The following is a 24,516-nucleotide window of genomic DNA, read 5'->3' on the forward strand; positions in this document are numbered from 1 at the left end:
TTTTAACTCGGTTACGTTCGTCGCAATTTGATTACTTAATCGATGGTTTTTTAAAAATTCCATCGTTGGGATTTCTCGAACTTTTTTCATTTTCTGCCATTCGTGCGTGAAAATGGTCGGTCAAGATAGAACCTCGGTTTAAATTTCTCAACAATATTTCTTCATTTATTTAACAGACGATTGCCATCGTTTGCGACAGTTCATTTTTTATACAAAAATAGTCATGATTTTTTGATTATAATTATCTTTATCTTAAATAGTCTCTTTAATTGCAACGCCTTACATTGTAACTGTTACACAGAAAATCACATTTTTGTCTTATTTAATCACGTTTCTTTATTGGTCCATCAGACGGTCACTGGATTTCGTATTGCATCGTGTAATCATTACATCGTAATGAACTTGTCCTAATTAGGCGTTCGGTGCTCGTTAGAAAATGATTGTTCCACCAAATGGGTGTCATTGTTCCCTAGCTGTGTTTCGCAAGGTGTAATTGTTCGAAGGATTATTAAGAACTCGGGCGTAGCGATACGTGATGGAATTCTCTTGAAATTTGCATCGAAGACCATGATCGAGGAATTCAAGGATCTATGATCGCATGCAAAACCAGCGAAATTTACTGAGAAGGAATTTTCATCAGAAGAAAAGTTGTCAATGAAGAATTCCTAGAAAGCGTTATATTGTATTATGTAAACTGATTTCGTAGCAATCTACAAGTAAAAAAAGTAAGTGTAATGATACCATACAAGATTTCTTCATTAAAGGATATTTACTTCAAAATTACCATCGAAAATTTTCAGGAAAAAATTTTTAATCAATTTGCAAAATTGATTACCAACCCCATATCAAAATACTAAATTGATTAATTGTTGAAGATATTCATTATATTCCTAAGAAAAATAATTCAGCATCCATGGCACTTATTCTCATCTTCAAGATCGGCCTTCATCAACCTTGAAGACACTTCCTCTGGTATCACCCTCGAACCGAGTCGAATCGATCTAAGGACACTCGTCTTACGCAAGAAGATGACTTTTTTACCAGTTTCAGCAACAACGATCGTTTATTGAAATTGACGCAACAGTAACATTTCACCCTGTGGTTTCTTTCACCGTGTTCGATCTCGTCCAAACAGAGATACGCCTCTCCCTACCTCTTCTTATTATGTGAAAATCAAGCGGAACGCGCGGCGCGCTCGCGCGAGCAAATATTTCACGTACACTCGCGTCCTGTTGTTTACAAGCGTAACAAGTGGGCGCTTGTATTGTTCCACGACTATATAAGGTGTACCTGGGCCTCTACGACCAGCAGAATAGCATCAGATCGTGGATCATAGCAAACATGAGGCTCCTAGTGAGTACTTGTACCATTTTTTCAAAATTAAACACCGTATTAAATAGTTTTGGTCAATTTTTGATTTTGTCTGGTAAGATTGCTGGGGGTTACATTTGTAGTGAAGAGATATGGGGAAATTTTGTGTGTTAATGATTTTTTGTTGAGGTGATCCTCCATTAAGCGCCATTGATTTATTAATTTTATTTTCTATCATTTTAAAGCTATAGCTTGCTCAATTGCATGGGACACCCTGTATATGTATTTGGTTTATTACGTTTGTAAATTTTGGTCACAACTGACCCAGGCTCCGCTGTTAAGTATGGCGCCAAAAGGTGTCCATAACCTCTTTTATTCGTCCAATGTGGTTACCATTATCGCACAACTACTCAAATTTATTTTTTTCAGCTTCCATTCTCTTGCTTCCTTCTCTCAGTAACAGCCATTCCAACCTATGGGACCTATCCCGTGGGTGGAGTTTATCATGGACCTCCAGCACCCTTAGCCCAAGACGGAAGGGTGATCGACACGCCAGAAGTGGCGCACGCGAAAGCAGCCCACTTAGCAGCTCACGCCATCGAAGCAGCAAAGGCTTCCTCCTTGGGCTACTCGGATTACCCTGATGGAAAATACGAGGAATACGTTAGTCCAGCGCAAAACATTTATCATGGACCTCCAGCACCCTTGGCTCACGATGGACGCGTGATCGACACCCCGGAAGTCGCGCACGCCAAGGCTGCACACTTGGCCGCTCACGCTGATCAACTTTCGAAGATCGTGAAACAGTCCTATGGTGACGCGTATCCTCAGGTCCATTGGTGAATGAGTTAATTGAAGCATCATCGAGTTTAGAACCAGGAAACTTAACCCTCTGGGTATTTCGCTGTATCTTTTGTGGTCCAAATCATTTTTATATTTTCTATTTATTTTTGGAAAAAGTGAAAAATTTGACTAATTTGATTGTAAGGGTACTTTTTATGGTTCTAGAGTCGATGTGCACAGGGTTTGTTGATGTTCTTGTTTTATCTTCTTTTTTGTACTTGAGATATGATGATGTACGATGAGTTTCTATTGTATAATAAAGAGGTTCAGGATTTTGATGGTTGATTAAAAAGATTGCAATTATTTACTGGAATTTTGGTTGTTGATTATTGTTTACCCCTTCGGATTTTGTATGAATTACAAAATTTATGTAAAATTAAAGCATTTGTTGAAAATCTTTCATCTCAAAATATCCACGATGATAATAAAATTAATTAAAATAAAGATAAAATTGAGATGTAGGCACATGAAGTACACTTGTGATCTAATTAGACTTCCCTAGGGAAAATAGGGATATAGAGGAAACAAGAATTCTCAACTTCTTCATTTGGGCAATATTAATGTTAAAATTAATTTAGAAGCAAAATTATGTGTATCATTTTTAATTAGTCAATTGCTGAGAAATATGAATATTAGTTCAAATTTTCCCGCGTAGACGTTTACACGCAAGTGGAGGGGAGCCACATCTACGGGATCCCCTCCACTACGTTGTCATTCTCCCTGGGACCGCCTATGGGGAAGGGTAAGATCCCGAGATATCTCTATTTTTCTAAGAAAATCTAATAATGAGTGTACTATTATGAACTCATTCTTAGATTTTTCTTGCATTACAGGTACCAATTGAAGAAGAATGAAAGTACTAACAAAAATTGAAGATAATGTAATACGAAAATGTTAAGTCACCCGTTGATTTCTTCGCGTTACGCATTCCCATTTGATCTAACACGTTCAGCCATTCAAATCTCCTCCCGACCACATCTACCTCGTTATCAAAGCGTTGGCGACAAGCTCGCAGTTCCGTTCAGGTCAACACGCGAACAATGCACGAGGTGGTCTTTGAACCAGGACAACTGTTGCAACAACGTTCGTTATTTAAAGAAAAAAGAAAAAGAAGCTGAAAGCGCCACTTGTATCACGACGTGACAACATGCCGCCTGTAAAGGTGGGTGAGAATGGACTTCACAAACTACAACCCATTCTGAGAAATATTCCAGAATTCATATGCGAACAGCATTGCAGTCCAACAAAATTGCGAACATGACAATTTGAAACTACTATGATTTGACAAATGTATACTAACAAGACTTTATTGCTTAAACAAATGTTATGTTTAAATGCTAGGGTGAGATCATTTTCCCTGCTTCTTCAATTAATATACATAATATAGGTTAGGTGATCGATGATTTCCTGCTGCTGTTGAGTTGAATCAAGGTTCATGCTACCAATGACTTCCTTGACAGACTAGAATGCTATTATAGATGCGATGGTCTTCAAGTTTCAATTTAAATAAATATGCCTTAAGTATTATTTTAGAACTTAATTAGGTTAGGAAATTAAGTACATCTACTATAGCAAAAGTGGCCATGATGCTATGGCACACTACAATATGAATTACTGAAGATATTAAAAATTAATTTCTTTGCCATTTTAAATTGTTATAAATTATCTTGTAATTTTTATTTCTTAATTATTTGGCCAAATTAGTGAAAAATTTACAGAAGTGGAAAGAAAGTGCAGAATGATAATATTGCAATAAATAACGAGGAGGTCGGAATTGCATCCGCGATGACGGGCGTCCACGTGTTTTCTAGTGTCGCATAGTTAGCAATCGAGTTTTATTCTTGACGAGGTTACGGGACACGGTGTCATTGTTAATGCCTGGTAAATGTTACGGGGCATGGCAGCCAGCCTTAAGCAGAGCATTTTCTTGGGTGTGGTTATACCCCGTTGTGTCGTACTGCCTTACAAGGGGTGGGGCACCATATACTAACGCAGCCTGTACCCCTATAAATTGGACGATCCACGATAGTGGATCTTAAAGCTCTATTGATAGTCGCTGGATCGACGTGCACTGAGCTTCGACAGAATGATCCGGTACCTTGTGAGTACTCTATATCTCTCCTCATTTTTATTTTATAAACTTTAATTTTGTCATACTTCATTTTGTAATTTTTCATAAGAGCAACTACTGTCTTGGGTTATTTCATTTTTGTATAATTTTAAATGGTATTTATTTGTATTTGCATTTTAACATTTTGTTATATTAATTTTTGAACTTAATCATAGTTTCTGTCAGATATCTCTGCAAAAATGGGTATTAGCAGACATTTTTACAGATTTGTATAAGTCCTACCTTCCTCTATCAGCTAAGAATTTTATCGAACAAAGTTATTAAATCTTTAGAGTATCCAAACGATCGACCATCCTGTAATCGTGGATACGACCGACTGCATTCTATTACTGACATTTTCTGGTTTGTCTGTTACAGGTTCTTCTTTTCGTCACTTTACACGTGGTTTGCTGTGCACCACAGTGGTATGGCGGTGGCCATCCTGGAGCCTATGGTGGCCATGCAGCTCCAGCGCCATTGGGACCCGATGGAAGAGTCGTAGACACACCGGAAGTGGCACAGCTGAAGGCAGCTCATTTGGCTGCTTTAGCTGATGCCAATGCTAGAGCACCCAAGGGTCTGGGTCCTGCTGGTCCCTATCCCGGCCCTGCCGGTTCCTACGCACCTGGAAACTATGCTGCACACTACAGGTTTTAGATATTGTCTCATAGTAAAGGAATTTACCTTTTCCCTTTGTTTAAATGTCTATAATTATGAAAGAATAACACAATTCAAAATGGTATCCCTTTTTCTGATTCTTTATCGCTAATACTGTATCATTTTTATTTTTCAGTGGACCACCAGCTCCATTGGGACCAGATGGCCGCGTGGTGGACACGCCGGAAGTGCAGCAAGCAAAGGCTGTGCATTTTTCCCTATACAGTGCTGAAGCTCAACGCGCCCCCACTGGCCCAGCCGGTCCAGCTGCACCTGTTCCCCACAACCCTTCATGGAACTCAGGCGCTTACAATCCGTCCTGGAACGGGAACAGTTGGAATCAGTATTAGATATTACAAACGATCGTCCATTCTTCCTTCTTTCATGTTCTACCTCGATCCACTCGATCTACCTCGATCATTGTGACAGAGAAAATATTATCGAAAATCTACACTATTTTCATTTTTTCTTTTTCTTTGTCTCTTTTGTGGCTTACTGTTTATTATGATTGCAGCTGCTGATTTGCAATCGTGTTTCATCTACCTCCTTTTTCATTCTTTCTGTTCTGAGCTCGTATTGCATCATCAGATTCAAAATCAAAATTTTGATTTGTAATATTTTTAAAAGGGTTCCATTGAACTTTTAATAAATTTGCAACTATATTCTATCCAATTTTAATTTTTCAAAAAATTGTGAAATATGAAAAAATCTCTTTCCTATAAATGTTATTATTTACATTATTTACAACGAAGAATAGGTTCTATTGGTTTCTGTGTGAAAATTGTGAAGCAAAGATGATAGTGTGACGTTTTCACAATGAGTGCTAAAGAAAGTGAAAACTGAAACGCGTGTTATTTGTCGTCGAATAAAAATGAAAGTATTGTTTGTCGTCGAATGGAAATGATATAACGGTGAAGTGTACCGTTACAGATATTATCGAGCCTTCTGCAAAAATCATGTCACATTCCTCTTCAAGGTGATCTCTTCATCGCTTTCGCGTTAGTTAGCCAGAGAAAGTAAGTACACAGGTACAAACATTATAGTTTAATTATTTGTCACATTTTACAATAATTCAAATACTTTTGTGTGCTTCTGTATAAAAAATAACCATTTGATACACAGTTGTTCCTGTTTTTAATTATGCTTGCCTGTACATAATGGAGACGATTATAATTATCATGAAACATCGATGTCCCATCGAACTTAAAATTCCAGGCCCTTAATACTTTCAATACGGATGACATTATAAGACTTCAAACTTTACGAATGCCACGAACGCGTGACGTCTTAAGATGTCACGCTCGACATGGCAGGTCGGAGGTCACTCAGCGCCGCTTCTGAACGCTTTAATTTATGACCTGGTTATAGAATTTGTCAATTGGTTTTCTCTTGGTCTTCAAATCTAGTTTCGAGGGCTGTACGTGTTGAAGTGCCGCATTCTTCGTCAAGCATGATCAATCACGTCCTTGTTGGCAACACGAAATACCGTCTAGGATACACGGTGTCACGTTTTACGTTTTTCAAGTCACGGGCAGAACCGGTTCTACGGTGTCTGCTCGTTGGATAAGCACAAGGATTCGAGTCGCTCGAGCTACCGGTAGCAGACACGATTCACGGATCATTTACTCGATCGGAACTCGGATCACGAATCATTTATCATGATCCTTATCGCGACGATCGCGTTTAATTGGTCGTTTAAAACGTGATGGATATTGAAACCCGAGCACTTTCTGAACTACGAAAGTCAAAATCAGGATCTCCTGAGATTGAACAAGAAAAAGCGTTGTAAAGATAAGAATTTATTATGTTCGAGTAAATTGAATTGAACAGATAATAAATTTCGAAAGGGTAATGATGGTATCTTGATCAATGACATGGGCCAAGGTGGTCCTAACCTCAAAAGTATAGATTGATTCTTCTTTTAAAATCTTATTTTAATAAAAATAAATATTTTGATCAAAATGTTACTAAATACAAAGTGAAATTATAAATGAAAATTGTTAGAGTTAAACATAACCTAACATTTTTGGTAAAGCTGTGGCTCCCTCTAGGCAAAAATCCTAGTTACAAAACAGGCACAGCTTGTGAATTCCGGTTAATGTCAGGGAATTCTTGTTACACCATACAAAGACCAAACTGGGAGTGCTCTTCCTTTCCATTTCACATTGAATGACGCCCACTGTATCTACTTACTTACTTATTTACCTACATTCGAGCCTGAGTAATCTGGGACATTGTAGGATGACAGAATAAGTGCATGCCCACATTAAACGCTGTTTTCAGAACTAGAAAAATGAAAGAATGAAAAGGATAAGAGGGAAGAGATTAAAATTCTTTGTTTTATTTCACCACGAAAAAGCAGTAAAAAATGGAATACATTTTGGTGGCAAATTTCAACTGCTGGACTTCTTAATTTAATTACATTTTCATCATACACCGTGTCAAAAATCTGCTTATTATATAAGAAACATTATAAACAAATCTTACATTTAACTTAAAAATTTCGTAATCACTTAACAATTGTATGGCAATGAAATTCATCTATATAAAATAACTGAAGTAATATTAAATTCTAAATAAACATTATTTACAAGATACGAGTACAATTCTGTCTACTATTTCATCATTCGACTTCTGTCAAGTATCAAAACGGAAATTGTCTTTCAAAATGGTGTGTAAAAAAAATCAGGTACAATATAAAATTCTGTTTCTAACAATAAGTGCAACAATCAATTGATAATAGATCTGACGAAAAATCGAATGATTTTGGTTTCTGGTTATTCTTAAATCTACTGTCTTTACAATAAATTCAATGAAGTTCGAAAAAATTTTGAATTCCATGCAATTTGATCGAATCGAAATTTCGGGTATTTTATGGACCCGTTCGTCCGAACTTCATTAAACGTTAAAAATCATTTGTATTTTTCAGTAATAAAGATCATTCTGCGTGGACATCGCGATAGCACGAGCATGGGCCTTCATGTGTGCTTCGCGCGCCCTCATTACTTCTGGCGTGTCCACGACGCGTCCATCTGGACCAATTGGTGCAAAAGGTCCTCGGTAACCCACCGATGGCGCGTGTTTATAAGCAACACGAACTGGAGCAACGTAAACCAAATTCTTCTGACCATCGAACACGTCGAATTCGTAAAATTCGGACGCTTTCGATGCTGCTCTGGCATGCGTTGTTAAGTAGGAGTTCTTAGCCTCCGCCATCTTGAATTAGAAGAATAAAAAGTTAGGTTATGTAACTTTGAAATTTTAATCTTTAGCTTGCTTAGGACTTGACTTTTCTTTTTTCCAAAATTAGAATAATTTTGATTTTGATATTAATATTAACCTTTGGACACTGGAGTCTGGGTCAATGCGACCCAAATTTACAAAAAATATTCAAGAATATTATTCCATAGAAAATCAATTTTTATAATGATTTTTATGTACTCACCTCAGGAGTGCTCATCATATGTTCATCGTGAGCGGAAGGAGGAAACATTCTTTGACGCTGACGTTTGGGCATCATTGGTTCATCCATCATCGGAGGCGACAAATACGACATTTCATTATTTTCATACATTTCATAATCGTTCTGAGCCTTCCTCAATCTGTCTACAGTTTCAGCGTGCATGGCTAGATGGGCAGCTCTCGCGTGGGCCACTTCCGGTGTGTCCATCACCATCCCATCGTTGTTGAGGGGGGCTGGAGGACCACGGTACTGGTAATATTGCCTGTCCTCGTAAATTTCGGCGACTGCCAGTGTGGCTAACGTAGCCAGGACTATCTGGAAAAAAGGACGAAATTCTGTGAATACGCCTTCTCTCAATTTTGATTTATTTGAAATATAAAAATGAAATTTGAATAATAATTTTAGTCCAAGATTAATATATTTTCTTATAAATAAATAACCATTATTTGAAGATTATTAAACACTGATTATATTTAAAATAAAAGCTAACACAATTTTCTATTTCTTAAACAATTTTGAAATTTAATAATCCTACTGCTTTTGTTTAATTCTTTTGCGACCCTTTTAAAGCAACCCTTTTAAAATTTTTTTGAAAATCGAACTTACGAGTAATCTCATGCTGCTGAAACACCAGCGGCTATGAAAACAGACGACTTGGTTGCGAGTGTGCCAATATCGATCGATCGATCTACCTTTTATAGGGTTGCGGTGACGAGGCGGGAAACCACTTTACGATGGTCACATCTGGAATGAAAACGATACTTTAATTGTTTCGTTACCGTGTGATAAATATTAACCGTGACCCTGTCAGATGCATCCACTTCGAATTTCAGTAATTTATACATCAGAATTGATTCTATAAAAAATCTCAAAACTTTCCAATAAAAATTTGCATAAATTTATTAAAAAAATTAAATTGTACCATTTAATTTTGTTGCACTTTACCAAAAATTGGCAAACCTTTCAATACAGCAAGTGTAAATTTAATAAAAATTGTACTTTTAACAAAAAGTAAGTGTAAACTTAAATAAAACTTAAGTGTATCTTTTAATTTTGATAAATTGATAATCAAATAATATTTCAAAATGAATGAAATACTATATTAATTATCTAACAAATTTCCAATGCATTCAATATAGGTATTAAAAATCAAGTGACTGTAAATTTAATAAATTAAAATAAATTGATTGTAAAATAGTGTTTAATTAGCAGTCGTCCTCAAACGTCCCTGATGTCACGTCTCGACTTTTCGAGGCCGAGTTTTCACACGTTGCAATCTCACCCCTCGCCGCAGAACTTAAGCAAAATTTTTCTGCGGTTTCAAAACAAGCCTTATTCACGGACGACTAGACAGGATCATAGTTCTTCCAGTGATCTAGCGATCCCTTCAAGGTAGTCCTCTTTCTATCATGAGGACTCGTTCCCTTATAAACGACGCTCCAGACTGGTTAAACAACAAGTTAGTCGGGGGAGTTTCAAAAATTCATACAATCTTTCTTTATTGTATATCTAAGGGCTCTGGGATTAATAATAGGTAACAAACAAAATTTTTAGTTGCTAATTATTAAATTTTACTTCATTATTAAAAATAATATTTTGTTTAAAATAAATATATAATATTATTTTATTAATTTTTATTCTTGTCTTTGATAATAATATTATTACAAATTAGAGATATTTATTGAATCTTTATGTTTTATTGTATATTAAATTGACAAAAAAATGAGTACGTTGACCTGGTTTGTTAATTAATACCGATTCAAATTCCCTGTTTACACTGTAACACGATACAATTCGGTCGAGAACTTTAAGAAATCGTTGCGCAAAGTTTCACGCAAACTTGTTCTCCCAATATGTAATGCGTAGATCAGAGTAGATTAGATCACGATCGATCATAAACCTTCATCATTTTACAGTAATAAAATCTAATTAAATAACAATTTTCTCGTTCAAATTTGTTTCTGAACTGGAACAAACAGCAATTCGTGCATCTGTTAGATCATAATTGATGATTCGATTTCGCTTTCTATATTTTCATGCACGTTCAAGAATACTCTGGACCCAATTGAATGATAATTCCCGACCTTTCTGTACGAAAAATCAACGAATCATGATGATCAAGTTCGTTCAACAGGAACGAATCCACGTTCCTCGCGTTTCTTCTCACGTCTTTCATAGCAGCACTGACCTATTTCGTAATAATTACGATCTAGAGCGAACTTATGACTGAAAGGTAATCCCATTTCCACGAAACCTTCGTCGAATTGCTCTCCAGAATTTAGAAAATTTATTATAAACATTAATTTTTCAATAAATTCATTTTTGGGAAAGGGGTGTTTAATTCTTAAAATTTGGAAATTGTTTCAAATTTATCGATTGCAGAATATCTTGAGTTTTATCTCAACTTATATTTGTAAATTGATTCCAGTGTTTCGTCGTGATAGAAATTTTCACGCCAAATGGCCATGAAGGGGTGTTCTCGTTGACTGGAACGAGGTTAGGACATCTTTCTAATTCTTGGATTACGCTGACCACAGTGCACAGTGAAATCAAATGTAGGTGAACCAGCGGTTTCTGATCACTAAAACTTGTCGCCGATTCGTGAGGTACATTGATTCGATGATTATTGATGCAGAATTTATTTTAATAAATTATTATGAGCTTGATGGGAAGAATAGATAATGAAGGAGTTAATTGATAGAAAGAAAAATGAATATATTATCTGAAAGGACATTTATTATTTAACCAAAATTCTATAATTTAGCAAGAAATTAAATTCATCCATTTGTTTAATTAATAATTGCAGGGAATTTGTTGAATTATTCCTCCGGATTTTAGGAATCTACTTTTACAAAATGAATGTAATCTATTCCCTAAATTAGAAAATTAGATCGGTACCATTTATTATAAATGAATAAAATTTCTTTTATAAAACAAAACTTCTAATGTTTAGTATAATCGAAAATGATTCTTGTTTATTAAAAGTATCGCAGTACTCGAAATTTGAAAAAGAAAAGGACTAAAAGAAATGTTTGGGGCTTATGATTTTATAGAAAAATTAATATCAAGTATTTTAGAAATCTTTATGTTTATTTAAATTATGTTAACTTGACTAATTAAACTCACAAGACTATGAAAAAGATTAAAAAATTAATTGTATCTTTAGATTAAATAACAATTTAATAAAAAGAATAGTCGATGAATTAAAGAAAGATCCTAAGAATAAATAGGAAACCAGTAATGAAATATTCATTTCATAAAAAAAAAAAGGAAGGAAACAATTTATTGGCCTAAATTATGTACAAATGTTAATTTTATTCCGAATTTCAGTAAGCACCGACTAATTGTTGTTGCTGGTAGTTTTGAGGTTGAAAAGCAGGCTTGCTAAAGGAAGCTTGTGGTCCAGTGTACGAAGGTCCTGAGGCTGGATATACTCTTCCTGCAGGAGCATTGTACTGTCCAGCATTGTATTGAACTGGAGATGGTCCAGCTGCTGGTCCACCATAAACTGCAACATAGTTGATAAAATAAAAATAATTTAATAATTTATTTTAAACAAATTCAGTGCATTGATTCACAAAATTTCTAAACTTTTGCCAGAATTTCTTTCATTTATTCGAATCATGGTGCTAATTAATTCATGCATTAAATCGATTACGATCGATGCCATTTCTCGCTCGGTAAAAATGATCCATGACTCACAATGTCTCTGTTTAATATTCCTAAACAGAAATGGCCAGGTCACGATTAACCCCTGTACAAATCATTCTCATAGGAACAATTGAACGATCAAGTTGTTGAGCAAGAGGTTGGCTATTTCGTTGCATCATTGTGTCTCAATGTATTCATAGTCCATCAGAGTTCAATTTACATTAGATCAACTAGTTTTGATAGCTTACAAATATTCAAAATGGTGCACCTTGATAATTGAATATACAATTAGCTTGTCCCACTACCTATTACTTTATTATTGAACTTTACTTCTTTAGATTTTTTAACAAATTAATTAAAAGTCCTCATTTATTTTTCCTTTCAACAATCACTTACCTTTCCATCTTTCTATCCAATTTCTCCCTCTTTTAATATACTCATTATTTTTAATGACAAAGCAAAATGTCATTGATCGTTTAACACGTTGAATGCCAGGTCAGACCTAATTAACTCCTGAAATTTTGCAATTAATCAAGGGCAACTTCCCCGATCGTGAACATACCTTGGCCTTGAGCTTCCGGTTTGAAATCTTGCGCGAACTTGTACGCTCTTGCTTCAGCCTCAGCCAGCTCTGCTAACCTGGCGGCCTTAAGAGCGGCTACTTCCGGTGTATCGATTACCGTACCATCATCCGCGAGAGGTGCAGGAACGAAGGGGGTGGGTTTAACTGGAGGTGCGTAATTCTGTTGGCCAACGTAATTTGTGTTTCCAGTGTACTGTGGTTGGTAGGCGACTGGGTTTGGTTGAGTGTACATGGGCGCTGGAACTGTAATTATTTGTGTAATTAACTATATTCCATTGTGTTATTGTTAAGTGGAAATATAGAGAAGTGAAATGTATCCCCAAAGTACCACGTGGGTCGGATTTGACCCTATCGAAATTAAATCCATAGATCATTTTCATTGCGGCAGTCAACGTGTTAAACAGGCCCAGGGTCGCTTGTGACCCTTACATTTCTAAGTAGTTAAGGGTTAATTAATTGCAATTTTGAAAATGTTACCTGGAGCAGATTGATAAATTGGTGCAGAGGATTGATAACTCGGTTGTCTGACGTAAGTAGCAGCAGTTGGTTGAGCAGAGGGGTAGTTATAAGACTGTGCTGGTCCGCGAGGGTTGTATTCCTGGCCATTTTGGGGTTGATTCTTTAATTGTTCAGCTGCTCGGGCCGCAGCTCTGGCGAATTCGGCGAAATGAGCTGCCTTTGCTTCAGCCACCTCCGGAGTATCGATCACGTTCCCATCTTGGCCAACCGGTGCAGGGGGTGCGAACCTCTGTGGCACAGCTTGGGGACGAATCTGGGGTTCATGGTAGGAGGGTGCGTCAAGGAAACCCGCCTTGCAACTGGCCACCACGGCAACTAAAATTACCTGGAATAAAATGTATTAATACAAAAAAGAATTCAATTGTTTGTAATAATTTGTATAATTTCTTAAAGTACCAAAAAATTAATTAACAATTATTTAAAGGTCCTAAATTTAATTTAAAGCACACCCAAAATCCCAATCACGTACAATAAATCAATCGAACGAAAGTTCCACTCCACAAACAGTGATCAGTATTGCGTGGGCTCGTGAATGACCCGACCTAACCTAACCTTTCACTTTCCTTTGTTCGCCATATCTCTGCGCACAGCGTGTAACCAGGACTCACCAATCCTTTCATGATCCTTTATCTTTCTTTCTCTTTCAGGGCTGACAAAAAAAAGAAAATGGCGCTGCTGGGTGGCCAGTACTCGCTCGTTTCCGCTCCAGCCGTGGTCGGACGTTTTGTGTTCCTGGAGAACGGCCGGTTGGTACCATTTATAGCTGTGATCATCCGCCCCCTCCTACATGGACCACTTGGCCACGACCTGGAGGGAGCCAGGAGGTGATCGGTGAACCCACGTAGCCTGGGAAGCGCGCCAGGAAAAAGGATACTCCCTCCTTTCGGGCCTGGCTGCCAGGACCTTGGCATTTCAACGGGTTCCATGCACTCTTACACCGGAAGGATGCTGTTCTGACAACTTTGGATAGGCTGCAAGGGGGGCTTAGGGTTCCCCTGACATCCAAGAATGGTGATATGAAGGATAATCATTCAAATTGGTATCCCAGTACCAAGGTACCAATGTATCAGAATATTGAGTAGGTTCAAATCAGATAATTATGAAATGGGTAGGCTTAAACAAAATAAACATTAATTAACTTCTCTTTTACTTCTTCGAGCTAAATTACTCGAGAGATCGTCTCAATTACAATAAAAATGCAATGGGAAGACAAACTGCAATTACATTTCTGGCAGTCAGAAACATGAGAATTCACGTGAGACTCGTACAGCACGTGAGAAGTAAGTGCATTGCATCATAACAGAGGAAGTTACATCCGCGACATTTTTCTCTGTAATTATATATGGGAAATGGTTTTGCTCGCGGTGAGAAGTTATCTATGTTGTAATTACGTTTCAAGATCTGTCTTTATATCGTATCAACAATTTTTAATTATTTTCTTCCTAAACGTCAATTTTTATTAAAATCTGTTTCTTAGATTTAATCTTTCTTAATTGCAATTACAAAACTGCATAATTAGGCAATAATTACAATTGATTGTATAGACTTTTTCTATTATATTTTATTTTGAAATATTATAAATTTAATAAATATGAGAATGCACATTGCAAAAATTGTTATTCTTTCAATTTTATAATAAATAAACCTTTAATTTTCACACGCATAATCGTTTACGTTCTGTTCACAGCAGAGAGAACAATATATCAGTCGAATGAGTCGATTTTGTTTCTCCTTTCGCCCAGTAATTCGTTGTCCTTTAGACAAAGACGTAAATGCAACTGTTAAACGACTTACCAACCCTGAACGGACGAAGGACTCGAGCCTCGAAGGACAGTCTTGCAAGGAGAATGCATTCCTTCAATATTTTTTCACTTCAACTAGTGCATTCATACTGTACGAAGTCGGGTTGCAAAGAAAGCAGGTTCGAATGAAAATTTCGTATTCTGAATGAGATACACTGATTATTGTTAATTAACACCTTGATGAATGATATTTAGAACAGTCTTTTGTAATGTTTTGTTGAATCATGATGTTATGAATAAAAATGATGATATCGTTTTAATATTAACATTGTATGAATACTTAGGATGTCATGATACTTTTCATATATTTTTATTGCTTGCATTTTTTATTGTAAATTATTTATAATAGCTGGGAAGTAATGATAATGTTAATTGGATCAGAGGCTAATTTAATAGAAAAATGGATATTTTGGTACTCCAGTATTATAGTATTTTGGTGCAGTAAGAACTGTTTTGTCCCCCTGTTGCATGTGTAATTACGAAATCACGGGTATTCAGTTCACAGGTGTCACAATCGGTGACAACAATTTTCAATTGGCGAAACAATAATTGTAAAAAGGATTTTGCAATTGCGTGCGTGTAATATTAGAAAGCTATCGCACATTTTTTTGCCAAATCTATCGAGAGAAACCCTTCGATTACGTAAGAAATGATTACAATGTTTTTCCACTTCTTGCACTTTTGGAATTTCTCAAAGAAAATATTTCCTCCTCCCGATAAGAAGTCCTTAGTGATAAATACCACTCCTTAGTGATAAAACGAGGGCAAAAGTTTTGGGACATGTAACAGATATAATAATCATACGTAACAATCGTGTAAGGAAAGGAATTATTAGGTGAAAGTTACAAAAGAACTTACGTCAAGTTTATTTATTGAGGGACTAAAACAGTTGATTACGTTGGAGGTATTTATAAGTCGATAAAATAATTGATTTATTTACAGGTAAGTACTGAATAAATAAATTACTTTTCAGCCCCAAGTGTTGAATCTGATAGGAACCTTTCTTGCAGACTGAACTTCTTTGGACAGCAATGCTACGTAACTGAAATTTTTAATGACCCATGTAAAAAGATTTTTATAAAATAGAAATACCTGTTTTCTAATAAATTTTGATTGGCCTCATGGAGCCCAACCCTATATCCCTTATATTCGCACATCTCTTACATCTTTGCATCCCTTACATCTCTGCTTTCTTTATATTCCTGCATCCCTTACATTTCTGCATTCCTCACATTCCTGCATCCCTTACACCCCTGTATTCCTCACATTCCTACATCCCTTATATACCTGTATTCCTTACACCCCTGCATCCCTTACATCCTTGCATCGCTTATAGCCCTGCATCCCTTATATGTCTGCAACCCTTACATCCTTTACATCCCTGCAACAGACAGCGAAAAATTGTGCGGAATTTAGTTCCAATTTTCACCGCTAGATGGCGCTGATTCGACATTCGAAATTTAGTTCATATTTTTGCCGCTAGAGGGCCAAAATTTCGGCAAACTTTAGTTCCTTTTTCCAAATCCAGATGGCGCTGATTCGACATTCGAAATTTAGTTCACATTTTTGCCGCTAGAGGGCCAAAATTTCGGCAAACTTTAGTTCCTTTTTCCAAATCCAGATGGCGCTGATTCGACATTCGAAATTTAGTTCACATTTTTGCCGCTAGAGGGCCAAAATTTCGGCAAACTTTAGTTCCTTTTTCCAAATCCAGATGGCGCTGATTCGACATTCGAAATTTAGTTCGCATTTTTGCCGCTAGAGGGCCAAAATTTCGGCAAACTTTAGTTCCTTTTTCCAAATCCAGAGGGCGCTGATTCGACATTCGAAATTTAGTTCGCATTTTTGCCGCTAGAGGGCCAAAATTTCGACAAACTTTAGTTCCTTTTTCTAAATCCAGAGGGCGCTGATTCGACATTCGAAATTTAGTTCGCATTTTTGCAGCTAGAGGGCCTGAAATTTTTGCGAAATTTAATTCCGTTTGTTGTGAGGGGTGCAGAAGTGTGAGGAATGCAGGGATATAAAGAATTCAGGAATGTAAGGGATGCAGAGATATAAAGAATTCAAGAATGTTAGGGATGCAGAGGTGTAAAGAATTCAGGAATGTAAGGGATGTAGAGATATAAAGAATGCAGAGTCCATTTTCATATTTCTATGTAGTCGAGTTTATTCACGAATTGGCGTAATACAGATGCAAAATGAAAGACCATGGTTTTCATAAGATAGAAATGATAAAATAATTAAACAAAATTTACAATTACACTCCTCGTGAACAATTGAGTACACATCATTCTTATTCTAATCTTAAAATTAAGGAAAACTAAGTAAATTCTAAAAAGAATTAATTAATTGCTCAAAGTCACTGTCTAAATCAAACCAGACAGAAAGAAAACCACAAACAAAATAAGAAATGTGTGTTCAGCGACTTCGAGCAATCAATTAACCTCTAATTAGTTACAAAAACCAACAGTTGCCGCTCGAATTGACCGCGTGACTTAAATATATCCTTTATTCAAGAGCCCACGTCGTATGTACAAGAAATAAACGAATGACCCAGCCAACGTCGCCAAGTGTTCAGTGTTCCAGATCCATCATTTCTTCTTTAGAGGATATATTTCTGGATCAAGGGAGAGGAATACGTCGAAATGACTACAGGAAAGTCTGCCGACTTTCCAGCCTCAGCAATGTGACCTATCTTCTCGTTAATATGTGCTGCCGCATGTTCAGCTTTCGCATACGCAACTTCCGGGGTGTCTACCACTCGACCATCAGGTCCCACGGGTGCAGAGGGGACTAGTTTCGCAATGGCGATCGGGTCCACGTTGCTGGCGATCACAGGAGATGTATAAGCGATCACGTCACCTGATTTGATGGCTTCGTTGGCTAAAGTGATCCTCTCGTTGATGTGGGCTGCCGCATGCTCTGCCTTCGCATACGCAACTTCCGGGGTGTCCACCACACGACCGTCCAGGCCGATGGGGGCTCCATGGACGATTCTAGCGATGGCCACTGGTGATGTTAGTGTCGCCACCTGGGGAGACAGCAGCAGGCCTGGTCGTGCCAATGCTACTGCCAGGATAGTGGAGAAAATGATCTAGACATAAAATTGGTTGATGTTATTATTATTGTTTTTTATGGAACAATGTAATTTCTAAGTAGGATAATTATGTGGTGGGTGGTTGGATGAGGTTAAGTGTGTAGGACTAACTGGGAGGTGCAATTGCTATAAAGACTAAGCAGTATTTTTATGTAATATTTGTGAGTGAATGAACTGTGGGTATGTAGGACTAATTGGGAGGTGCAATTGCCATTGTTGTAAAGCCTAAACACTATTTTTATGTAATATTTGTGATTAATTGAACTGCGGGTAGGGTTGGAAGATGGTTAGGTCATGTTAATTGCATAGGATTGATCCATAGACAGCAATTGTCCTTATTTATTATTATCAATTCTGAAGGATAATGTATACAAATGGTTGATATGTGGGTAGGATTGATTAGCATTAATTGCCTTTAATTCATTGTTGCTTAATTAGAACAGTGATATAATATGTATTGTTGAAAAATGTAAAGGAAATTTTATAAATGAAATAAAAATGTTATAAAGCTTTATAAAAATCTGAGTAATTTAATTTCCCCCAAATGAAACAAGTGTAAAGAAAGTAATTGTTTCAAGAAACAAAGAGTATTAATTGGAAAATTACTCACCAGAGTATTCATGGTGAACAAATGTGGCTCCTTGTACGCTATCTGAAGCTCAGTACTCGCAAAGGTGCCTTGTTCTGTTCTTATGGTGTCCACCACGTACCCTGGCCTTTATATAGTACCTGGGTGAAAAGGTTTCGCTCCATGGGGCACGCGTTCATCGATGGGAGAACGAGCGAATGGGATACGCCCTGTCCAATAAAATCCGATACACTTGACATTGACAGTTGGTCCAATCACGGATCGCAAGGAATTCGACTTTTTTTCGTTTACTAACCGTGAAGATTGACTTTGGAAGGTTCCTGTATATATTCTTTCTTTTTTATTTACGGGACACACGAATTTTTTGTCCAATGGTTGCGAGATCAACTACTTCCTTCTGTGCGACCTTGCTGTTCTTTCGTCACTCTGTATTCGTATAGTCGATCTTTGTTAATTATTGAAGATAAAGAAATGCAAATTAATCTGTTTTTTTTTTCTAAACATTTTTGATAAAGTGAGGTCTAATTCAAATAAATATCTTTATTATTATAAAATTATTTATTAATTAAAAACAACTGTTTTATTAGCATACATTCTATAAATCAAGTCAATCACTCACCTTTCTTCTCACATTACCAGGAACACTAATCCGAACACTATTCTCTATCTAATCTTCCACGCGGATCATTTTTCGATTGTGAAAGAATTATTTCTTTCTAATACCTCGAAGGAGATTAAAGCAGAAATAAATCAAACACAACAGAAATTTATTGCAAATAAGCAATTCTATAAGAATTTTAATAATAATAGAAAGACGGTGAACTTCTTGCCCCCCGGTATTGCAAGGGTTAAGAGAAAAATTTTAGAAATTTATAATTTTAACACTCCATGAAAAAATTAAAAAGACACTACTCTACCATGAAACAGCATCAACGTACCATCAGGACCAACCAACAGACTCTGGCTATTACGCGACCGTCCTTCGACTTATTCGCCCTTGGTGATCAGGGCCAGTCCAACAGAGAAATGACAACGGGATCGAGTGTCATCCCGTCGTCGTAAGAGAAGATACGAAAATGGAGCCAGTATTTTTCACCCGCAGACACCGTACTCGGCTTACAAACACGCTTGCCTTGCCCCAAGGCAACGGAAACGCCGGACTTTTCTATCCTCTATGATTTTTCTAAGCCCGCGTTACGTGATCAATCCTAGGCCTCTATAAAAGCTGATCCAGGACGAACCGGCCGCATAGTACGAACGCGCATTGTCCAACGATCCTCCCAGACGGTCGATTCGTCCTCGCCTAACCGATTAGTCCCTCGAACAGCCGTCCAGAGCCTGAACTCGCCGACTCGTTGATCATGGGACCGGTCGTTTTACTGTTGGCAGGCCTGATCTCGGGGGCCCTGGCGAAACCTGGCATCCTATCTGGACAGCTAATCGCTACTCTGACACCTGGTCCATCGGTCGGGGCAGACGGCAGGGTGCTAGACACGCCGGAAGTCGCTGTGGCCAGGGCTGAACACGCGGCTGCGCATATCAACGAGAGGCTGAAGCTGGCCGACGAGGCTGCCAGGTCCTCCGATGGGAATCTGGCTCTGGTGAAGCAATCGTCGCTGCTCCTTGCTTCACCGAGGATCTTGGTACCTGGAGCACCCATCGGGCCGGATGGCAGGGTCCTGGACACGCCGGAAGTCGCTGTTGCCAGGGCTGCTCATGCTGCGGCGCAGGTCAACGAGAGGATCAACTTGGCTAATGAGGCTGCCAGGTCTGCTGCTGCGGATTTGAATAGGTAATCTGATTTTTAAATCATTTTTATACAATGTAACATTATTTTGTTATTTGGAATAGTTATTGAAAATCAAAGGACCATGGGTTCTTAATAAGACACACTTTCAGACAAGTGGTACCAGTGGTTACCAACGGAATCCTGATCCGTGGAGCCACGATAGGCCCAGATGGAAGGGTGCAGGACACACAGGAAGTGGCAGCCGCCAGGGCAGCCCACGCAGCAGCACAAATCAACGAGAGGATCAATTTAGCCAACGAAGCAGTCAGATCTGGCGCTATAGTAACTGGACCATCACTGGCCGTTCCTCTGGTGGTCCCCCGGGCACCCATTGGTCCCGATGGGAGGGTGCAAGATACACCGGAAGTGGCTGTGGCGAAAGCTGCCCACGCAACCGCCCATTTGAACGAGAAACTGAACCTCGCCACGGAATCAGCCAAGTCTGCTGATGTTTTGGCTGTCGCTGGCCCCGCGTTCGCTTATGGAAGACTCGTTTATTAAATATCAGAGAATCGATAGTCGATTAGTAGGTTATCTTTAGCTGAAGATGTTTGGTAATTTGGATTGCTGATCCAAGAGCAATAACTTCGGGAGATGCGAGACAGTTTGAGGATGTTTGAAGCAACATTCTCGATCACTCCATTCCTTCGACCCGAAATTTCGATAAATGTAGTTCAGAGATGCTTGATTAAACTGCCACATGGTGTTGAATAATGTAGACTGGAATAATAAAGTTAAGTTTGATGAAGTTGTGTTTGGTTTGATTTTATAGACGGTGATGGGAATTGGGCATTGTATAATTTTTTAAAAATTAAGTATCACGATGGTCGTCTACTTTAATCGCCGGTAAACTCTCAATCTGTCGGACAAAAAGCCGTTGCTCGAGTTTCATTCTGACACGACAGATCGAGAAATCGATACATATTCATTTCGCAGCGATTTTGTAGCTAAATCTATAGTGGTGTCAAGATCGATTGCATCGAATTTGGGTCGAGGATAGTATGCAAATAGAAGGAGAGACGATTGCAGAACACGAGATGCGTGCTGGTATAATCAAGCAGAATCATTGACTTCCGTCATGGTTAATCGACTGGATAAATAAAACATTTAACAAGAAAAAAATGTCTCTTTTACGATTCTTGGAATCCTTCAGTATCAGTTTTTTACTTATCATTGTAACATTGTATTATAGACTATAATATGAAAAATAAATAATTTTTAATACTTATGATGTTTCTCTATTTTGATCATTAATTTATCCTTTGAATTTCCAATTGCACTTCATTTGCTGCACTCGTTAGCGTAAAATAAATTATTTATTAACCGGTACGAATAACGATGGTAATTCCTAATGAGATGCAATCAAATACAATTCATTAATTTTTAAATTAATTTATATTGACTTCAACAAGAAGTATGTTTGCTCTAACGTTAGAGGATCCTAAGATCCTGCTGACCACCCATGCGCACAGCACTTCGGCCATGAAGAAAGCTCAGGACACTCAACATTCTGAAACACGATTATTAGACCCCCGTATCAGCACATGATCAGCGAAGCAGGAAAGTTTTTCAAAAATTGTCCTGAACAATAATCATAAAGTACTCTTCAACAATCCTCCAACGCAGACGAAATTCCACAGGTCCCATCGAAGCCCAGTGAACGTCCAGCTTATCAAACAGGAATTCGGTATTAACCCCCCTCTCGATATCGCTTTTAAATTTCATCGAGTCCCATCAACCCGGAAATAAAAAGGGCCATTACGGATTATCGCAAGTTACGAGTCGGCACACCTCCATAGAAATTATTACACCTCGAGGATACGGCCCTGAGGTGCAGACATATTAGGGCATACCCGGTCAACGTCGAGTTTGAACGGAAAAAAGCTCGGCTGGAAAGCATTTTAGAGCCGGATTCCAGCTGGGGACCTTGAAGACAAGCGTGACCAGTTTCAAGTTCCTCTTTGGTCCTCCGATGACCCCTGTTACTCTAACCAGGAACAGGATACTAGTCCTGCTGGCGTGTCTTCTATGGAAACAGGGTAATGCATGCAACGAGTTGGAAGATATTCGAGGATATCACTATGGAAGGGTCGTATGTAAGCATGATTCTCTGATAGAAGTGAGTGGGTGGACGTATCTGGCCTTTACATAACGTGGGGGGGGGGGGGAGGGGATGAGGGTGATGCTGGGACTTTAGGTTTCTTGAGAATGAGACTGTGTTTTGTTTAAGGGCTTTTGTTTTGAATAAAAATAAACTTAAGTGGGGGGAGGGGGATTATAATAACCATGGGTGTTTCAGGTACCCCAACATTTTTTTGGGCTTAGGAGAGATTTTGGAAATTTGTTTAAATAATTATTGAAATTAATTAATAGGCTGACGTACATTTGTCAATTTACTTTTATTCTTCTTTACAAAATAATGCCGGCTGCCATAGGACAATGAAACGCAGGAAATACACACGATATCAATCAATAATATCAACCAAATGAATTCTTAATCTTCATCGTCCTCTTCGTCGTCGCCATTGTCGTATCCCATAGAGATCGCATTTATAAAACAGAGTCGAATCAATACAATAAAAATCGTTGATTAATCAATATCAAAAACTTAATTACTCGCTTAATTAACGATTACAAAAGCCATCTCGAATCAACAACACCCATAATCATTATCACTCTTCCCCTGTAAGAAAATACGTATATGGTAAAACAGTTTGGAAATATCAGAACACTTTTGCAAAAATAATCAGAAATTTTTGTCTTATTAATTAAATGCTTTTCATTGGAGTCGGATGATACTTTCGTTCATCGACCGGCAAGAAAAGAATGAAATATAAAAAAAAGAGATTTTAATGAAAATTGGAATACTGAAAACTCCATTAGGATCGATAAATGCTCGACACTATCAAGGCTCTTATCGTTAACGTTAATTAATAACAATCATCCACAGACAACAATTAGAGCCATGAAATTAGTATCGTTAAGAGACATGATATATCTTTCTTTGCAATTCTGCAAAAATTATTTTACATTATGATACATTTTACACGAGACAATTTGAAACTGTAATAATTAAAAACTGATTATCAAAAATGATAAATGGGAATGATATTAAGAGAAAAAATGAAAAGAAAGACGAAAGTGTCCCCTGTGTCACTCGTATTACATCTCACTTGTAGCCGTAATCGCAACACGTTAACATTCCCTTATACATATAATATAAATCTAAATATTAATATTCATATTTATATGTAACATATTCGTCCTAAACGCGCACAAATCCGTGCGATTAAATCTGATTAGTGATTCAAACATTTCGTGCTAATTCCTCTCACACTTTGCTCTTCAATCTGTTTAATTAATTACTTTAATTATAATTTAATCGAATGTCGATTGAAATATTTTTCTAAAATTTCGAACACGATTTCTATCATTTTATAAGTGGTTGTTCATCTAATAATTTAAGATTATAAGCTTCTTTTTTTACTAATTTGTTTATGAAAATATAACTCATCAAAGCTTCTATTCTTCTTTGCTTTTTGAATTTTGGTTTTATTAGATTTCTAATTAATATAAGCAGAGTTTAATAATTCATAATTATTAGCTATTTTTTATAAGTAAAAGTAATTCTTTTGGAAATTTTCAATTAAACAAGCTTATAATCCACCTTCTTCTATTTAGTTTAAATTTCTTAACATATTCACATCAACATTCGATAAAATCAGATACATTTACGTATTTTTCTTTTCACTCTCGTGAGTAAGAAGCGAAAAGCGTGAGAGACGAGAGAATAAAAGAAACATTTTTGGATCAAGGAGCATTTTCCTCAATGCCCTCCTCCTCCTCCCCCCTCTCCTCCTTTTACTCTCCTCATTCTAGATTTTCTTTTAACTAATTTTACAATGGTACTCGACAATTTGATATATTGATGCTTCGACAACTTCTCCCTTCTTCGAGCTTTTCACTGTGAGCTTTTCCCCTACCTTCATCATTTTTTTAATCAACGTGGGCGGTATTCTCTTGAAACGTCAACGAAAAATCCAAAAAGAGCCACGTTTTGTCCACTGGCAATCTTTGTGATTGAAAATCGACTAGGAACAAT

General features: G+C 37.4%; 3 protein-coding genes across 3 annotated transcripts; 2 read left to right on the forward strand and 1 right to left on the reverse strand.

Annotated features, from left to right (window-relative positions):
- The first annotated feature begins 1,284 nt into the window (after positions 1-1,284).
- LOC114871495 (pupal cuticle protein-like) lies at positions 1,285-5,544 on the forward strand. The gene is made up of 6 exons (XM_029177461.2): positions 1,285-1,353; positions 1,741-2,150; positions 2,988-3,010; positions 3,249-3,316; positions 4,643-4,914; positions 5,058-5,544. Exons 1-6 carry the CDS (start codon positions 1,342-1,344, stop codon positions 5,269-5,271), a joined length of 999 nt encoding a protein of 332 aa, XP_029033294.2. The 5' UTR covers positions 1,285-1,341; the 3' UTR covers positions 5,272-5,544.
- Positions 5,545-7,369: 1,825 nt separating this feature from the next.
- LOC114871496 lies at positions 7,370-18,658 on the reverse strand. The gene is made up of 9 exons (XM_029177462.2): positions 18,647-18,658; positions 17,579-18,033; positions 13,746-13,761; positions 13,096-13,462; positions 12,598-12,861; positions 11,722-11,892; positions 8,991-9,037; positions 8,367-8,699; positions 7,370-8,137 (listed from the first exon to the last, which is right to left on the reverse strand). The coding sequence occupies exons 1-9, from the start codon at positions 18,656-18,658 to the stop codon at positions 7,847-7,849; spliced, it is 1,956 nt and encodes a 651-aa protein (XP_029033295.2). The 3' UTR covers positions 7,370-7,846.
- Positions 18,659-19,900: 1,242 nt separating this feature from the next.
- On the forward strand, positions 19,901-21,117 carry LOC114871499 (cuticle protein 18.7-like). The gene is made up of 2 exons (XM_029177468.2): positions 19,901-20,417; positions 20,525-21,117. The coding sequence occupies exons 1-2, from the start codon at positions 19,987-19,989 to the stop codon at positions 20,913-20,915; spliced, it is 822 nt and encodes a 273-aa protein (XP_029033301.2). The 5' UTR covers positions 19,901-19,986; the 3' UTR covers positions 20,916-21,117.
- The last annotated feature ends 3,399 nt before the right edge of the window (positions 21,118-24,516 follow it).

This window comes from Osmia bicornis, chromosome 16 (genome assembly GCF_907164935.1).
Source record: "Osmia bicornis bicornis chromosome 16, iOsmBic2.1, whole genome shotgun sequence".
NCBI lineage: Eukaryota > Metazoa > Arthropoda > Insecta > Hymenoptera > Megachilidae > Osmia > Osmia bicornis.

What these genes read in the sequence shown, in the direction of transcription:
- LOC114871495 (XM_029177461.2), top strand. An exon ending in GCGTATCCTCAGGTCCATTG is followed by an intron (nt 2,151 to 2,987) that starts GTGAATGAGTTA and finishes CTTGCATTACAG; the next exon opens with GTACCAATTGAAGAAGAATG. An exon ending in CCAATTGAAGAAGAATGAAA is followed by an intron (nt 3,011 to 3,248) that starts GTACTAACAAAA and finishes CGTTCGTTATTT; the next exon opens with AAAGAAAAAAGAAAAAGAAG.
- LOC114871496 (XM_029177462.2), bottom strand. An exon ending in AATTTATCAATCTGCTCCAG is followed by an intron (nt 12,862 to 13,095) that starts GTAACATTTTCA and finishes AAATAATTACAG; the next exon opens with TTCCAGCGCCCATGTACACT. An exon ending in ACCGGAAGCTCAAGGCCAAG is followed by an intron (nt 11,893 to 12,597) that starts GTATGTTCACGA and finishes ACTATGTTGCAG; the next exon opens with TTTATGGTGGACCAGCAGCT.
- LOC114871499 (XM_029177468.2), top strand. Translation starts at nt 19,987, where the DNA reads ATGGGACCGGTCGTTTTACTGTTGGCAGGCCTGATCTCGGGGGCCCTG. An exon ending in GCTGCTGCGGATTTGAATAG is followed by an intron (nt 20,418 to 20,524) that starts GTAATCTGATTT and finishes ACACACTTTCAG; the next exon opens with ACAAGTGGTACCAGTGGTTA.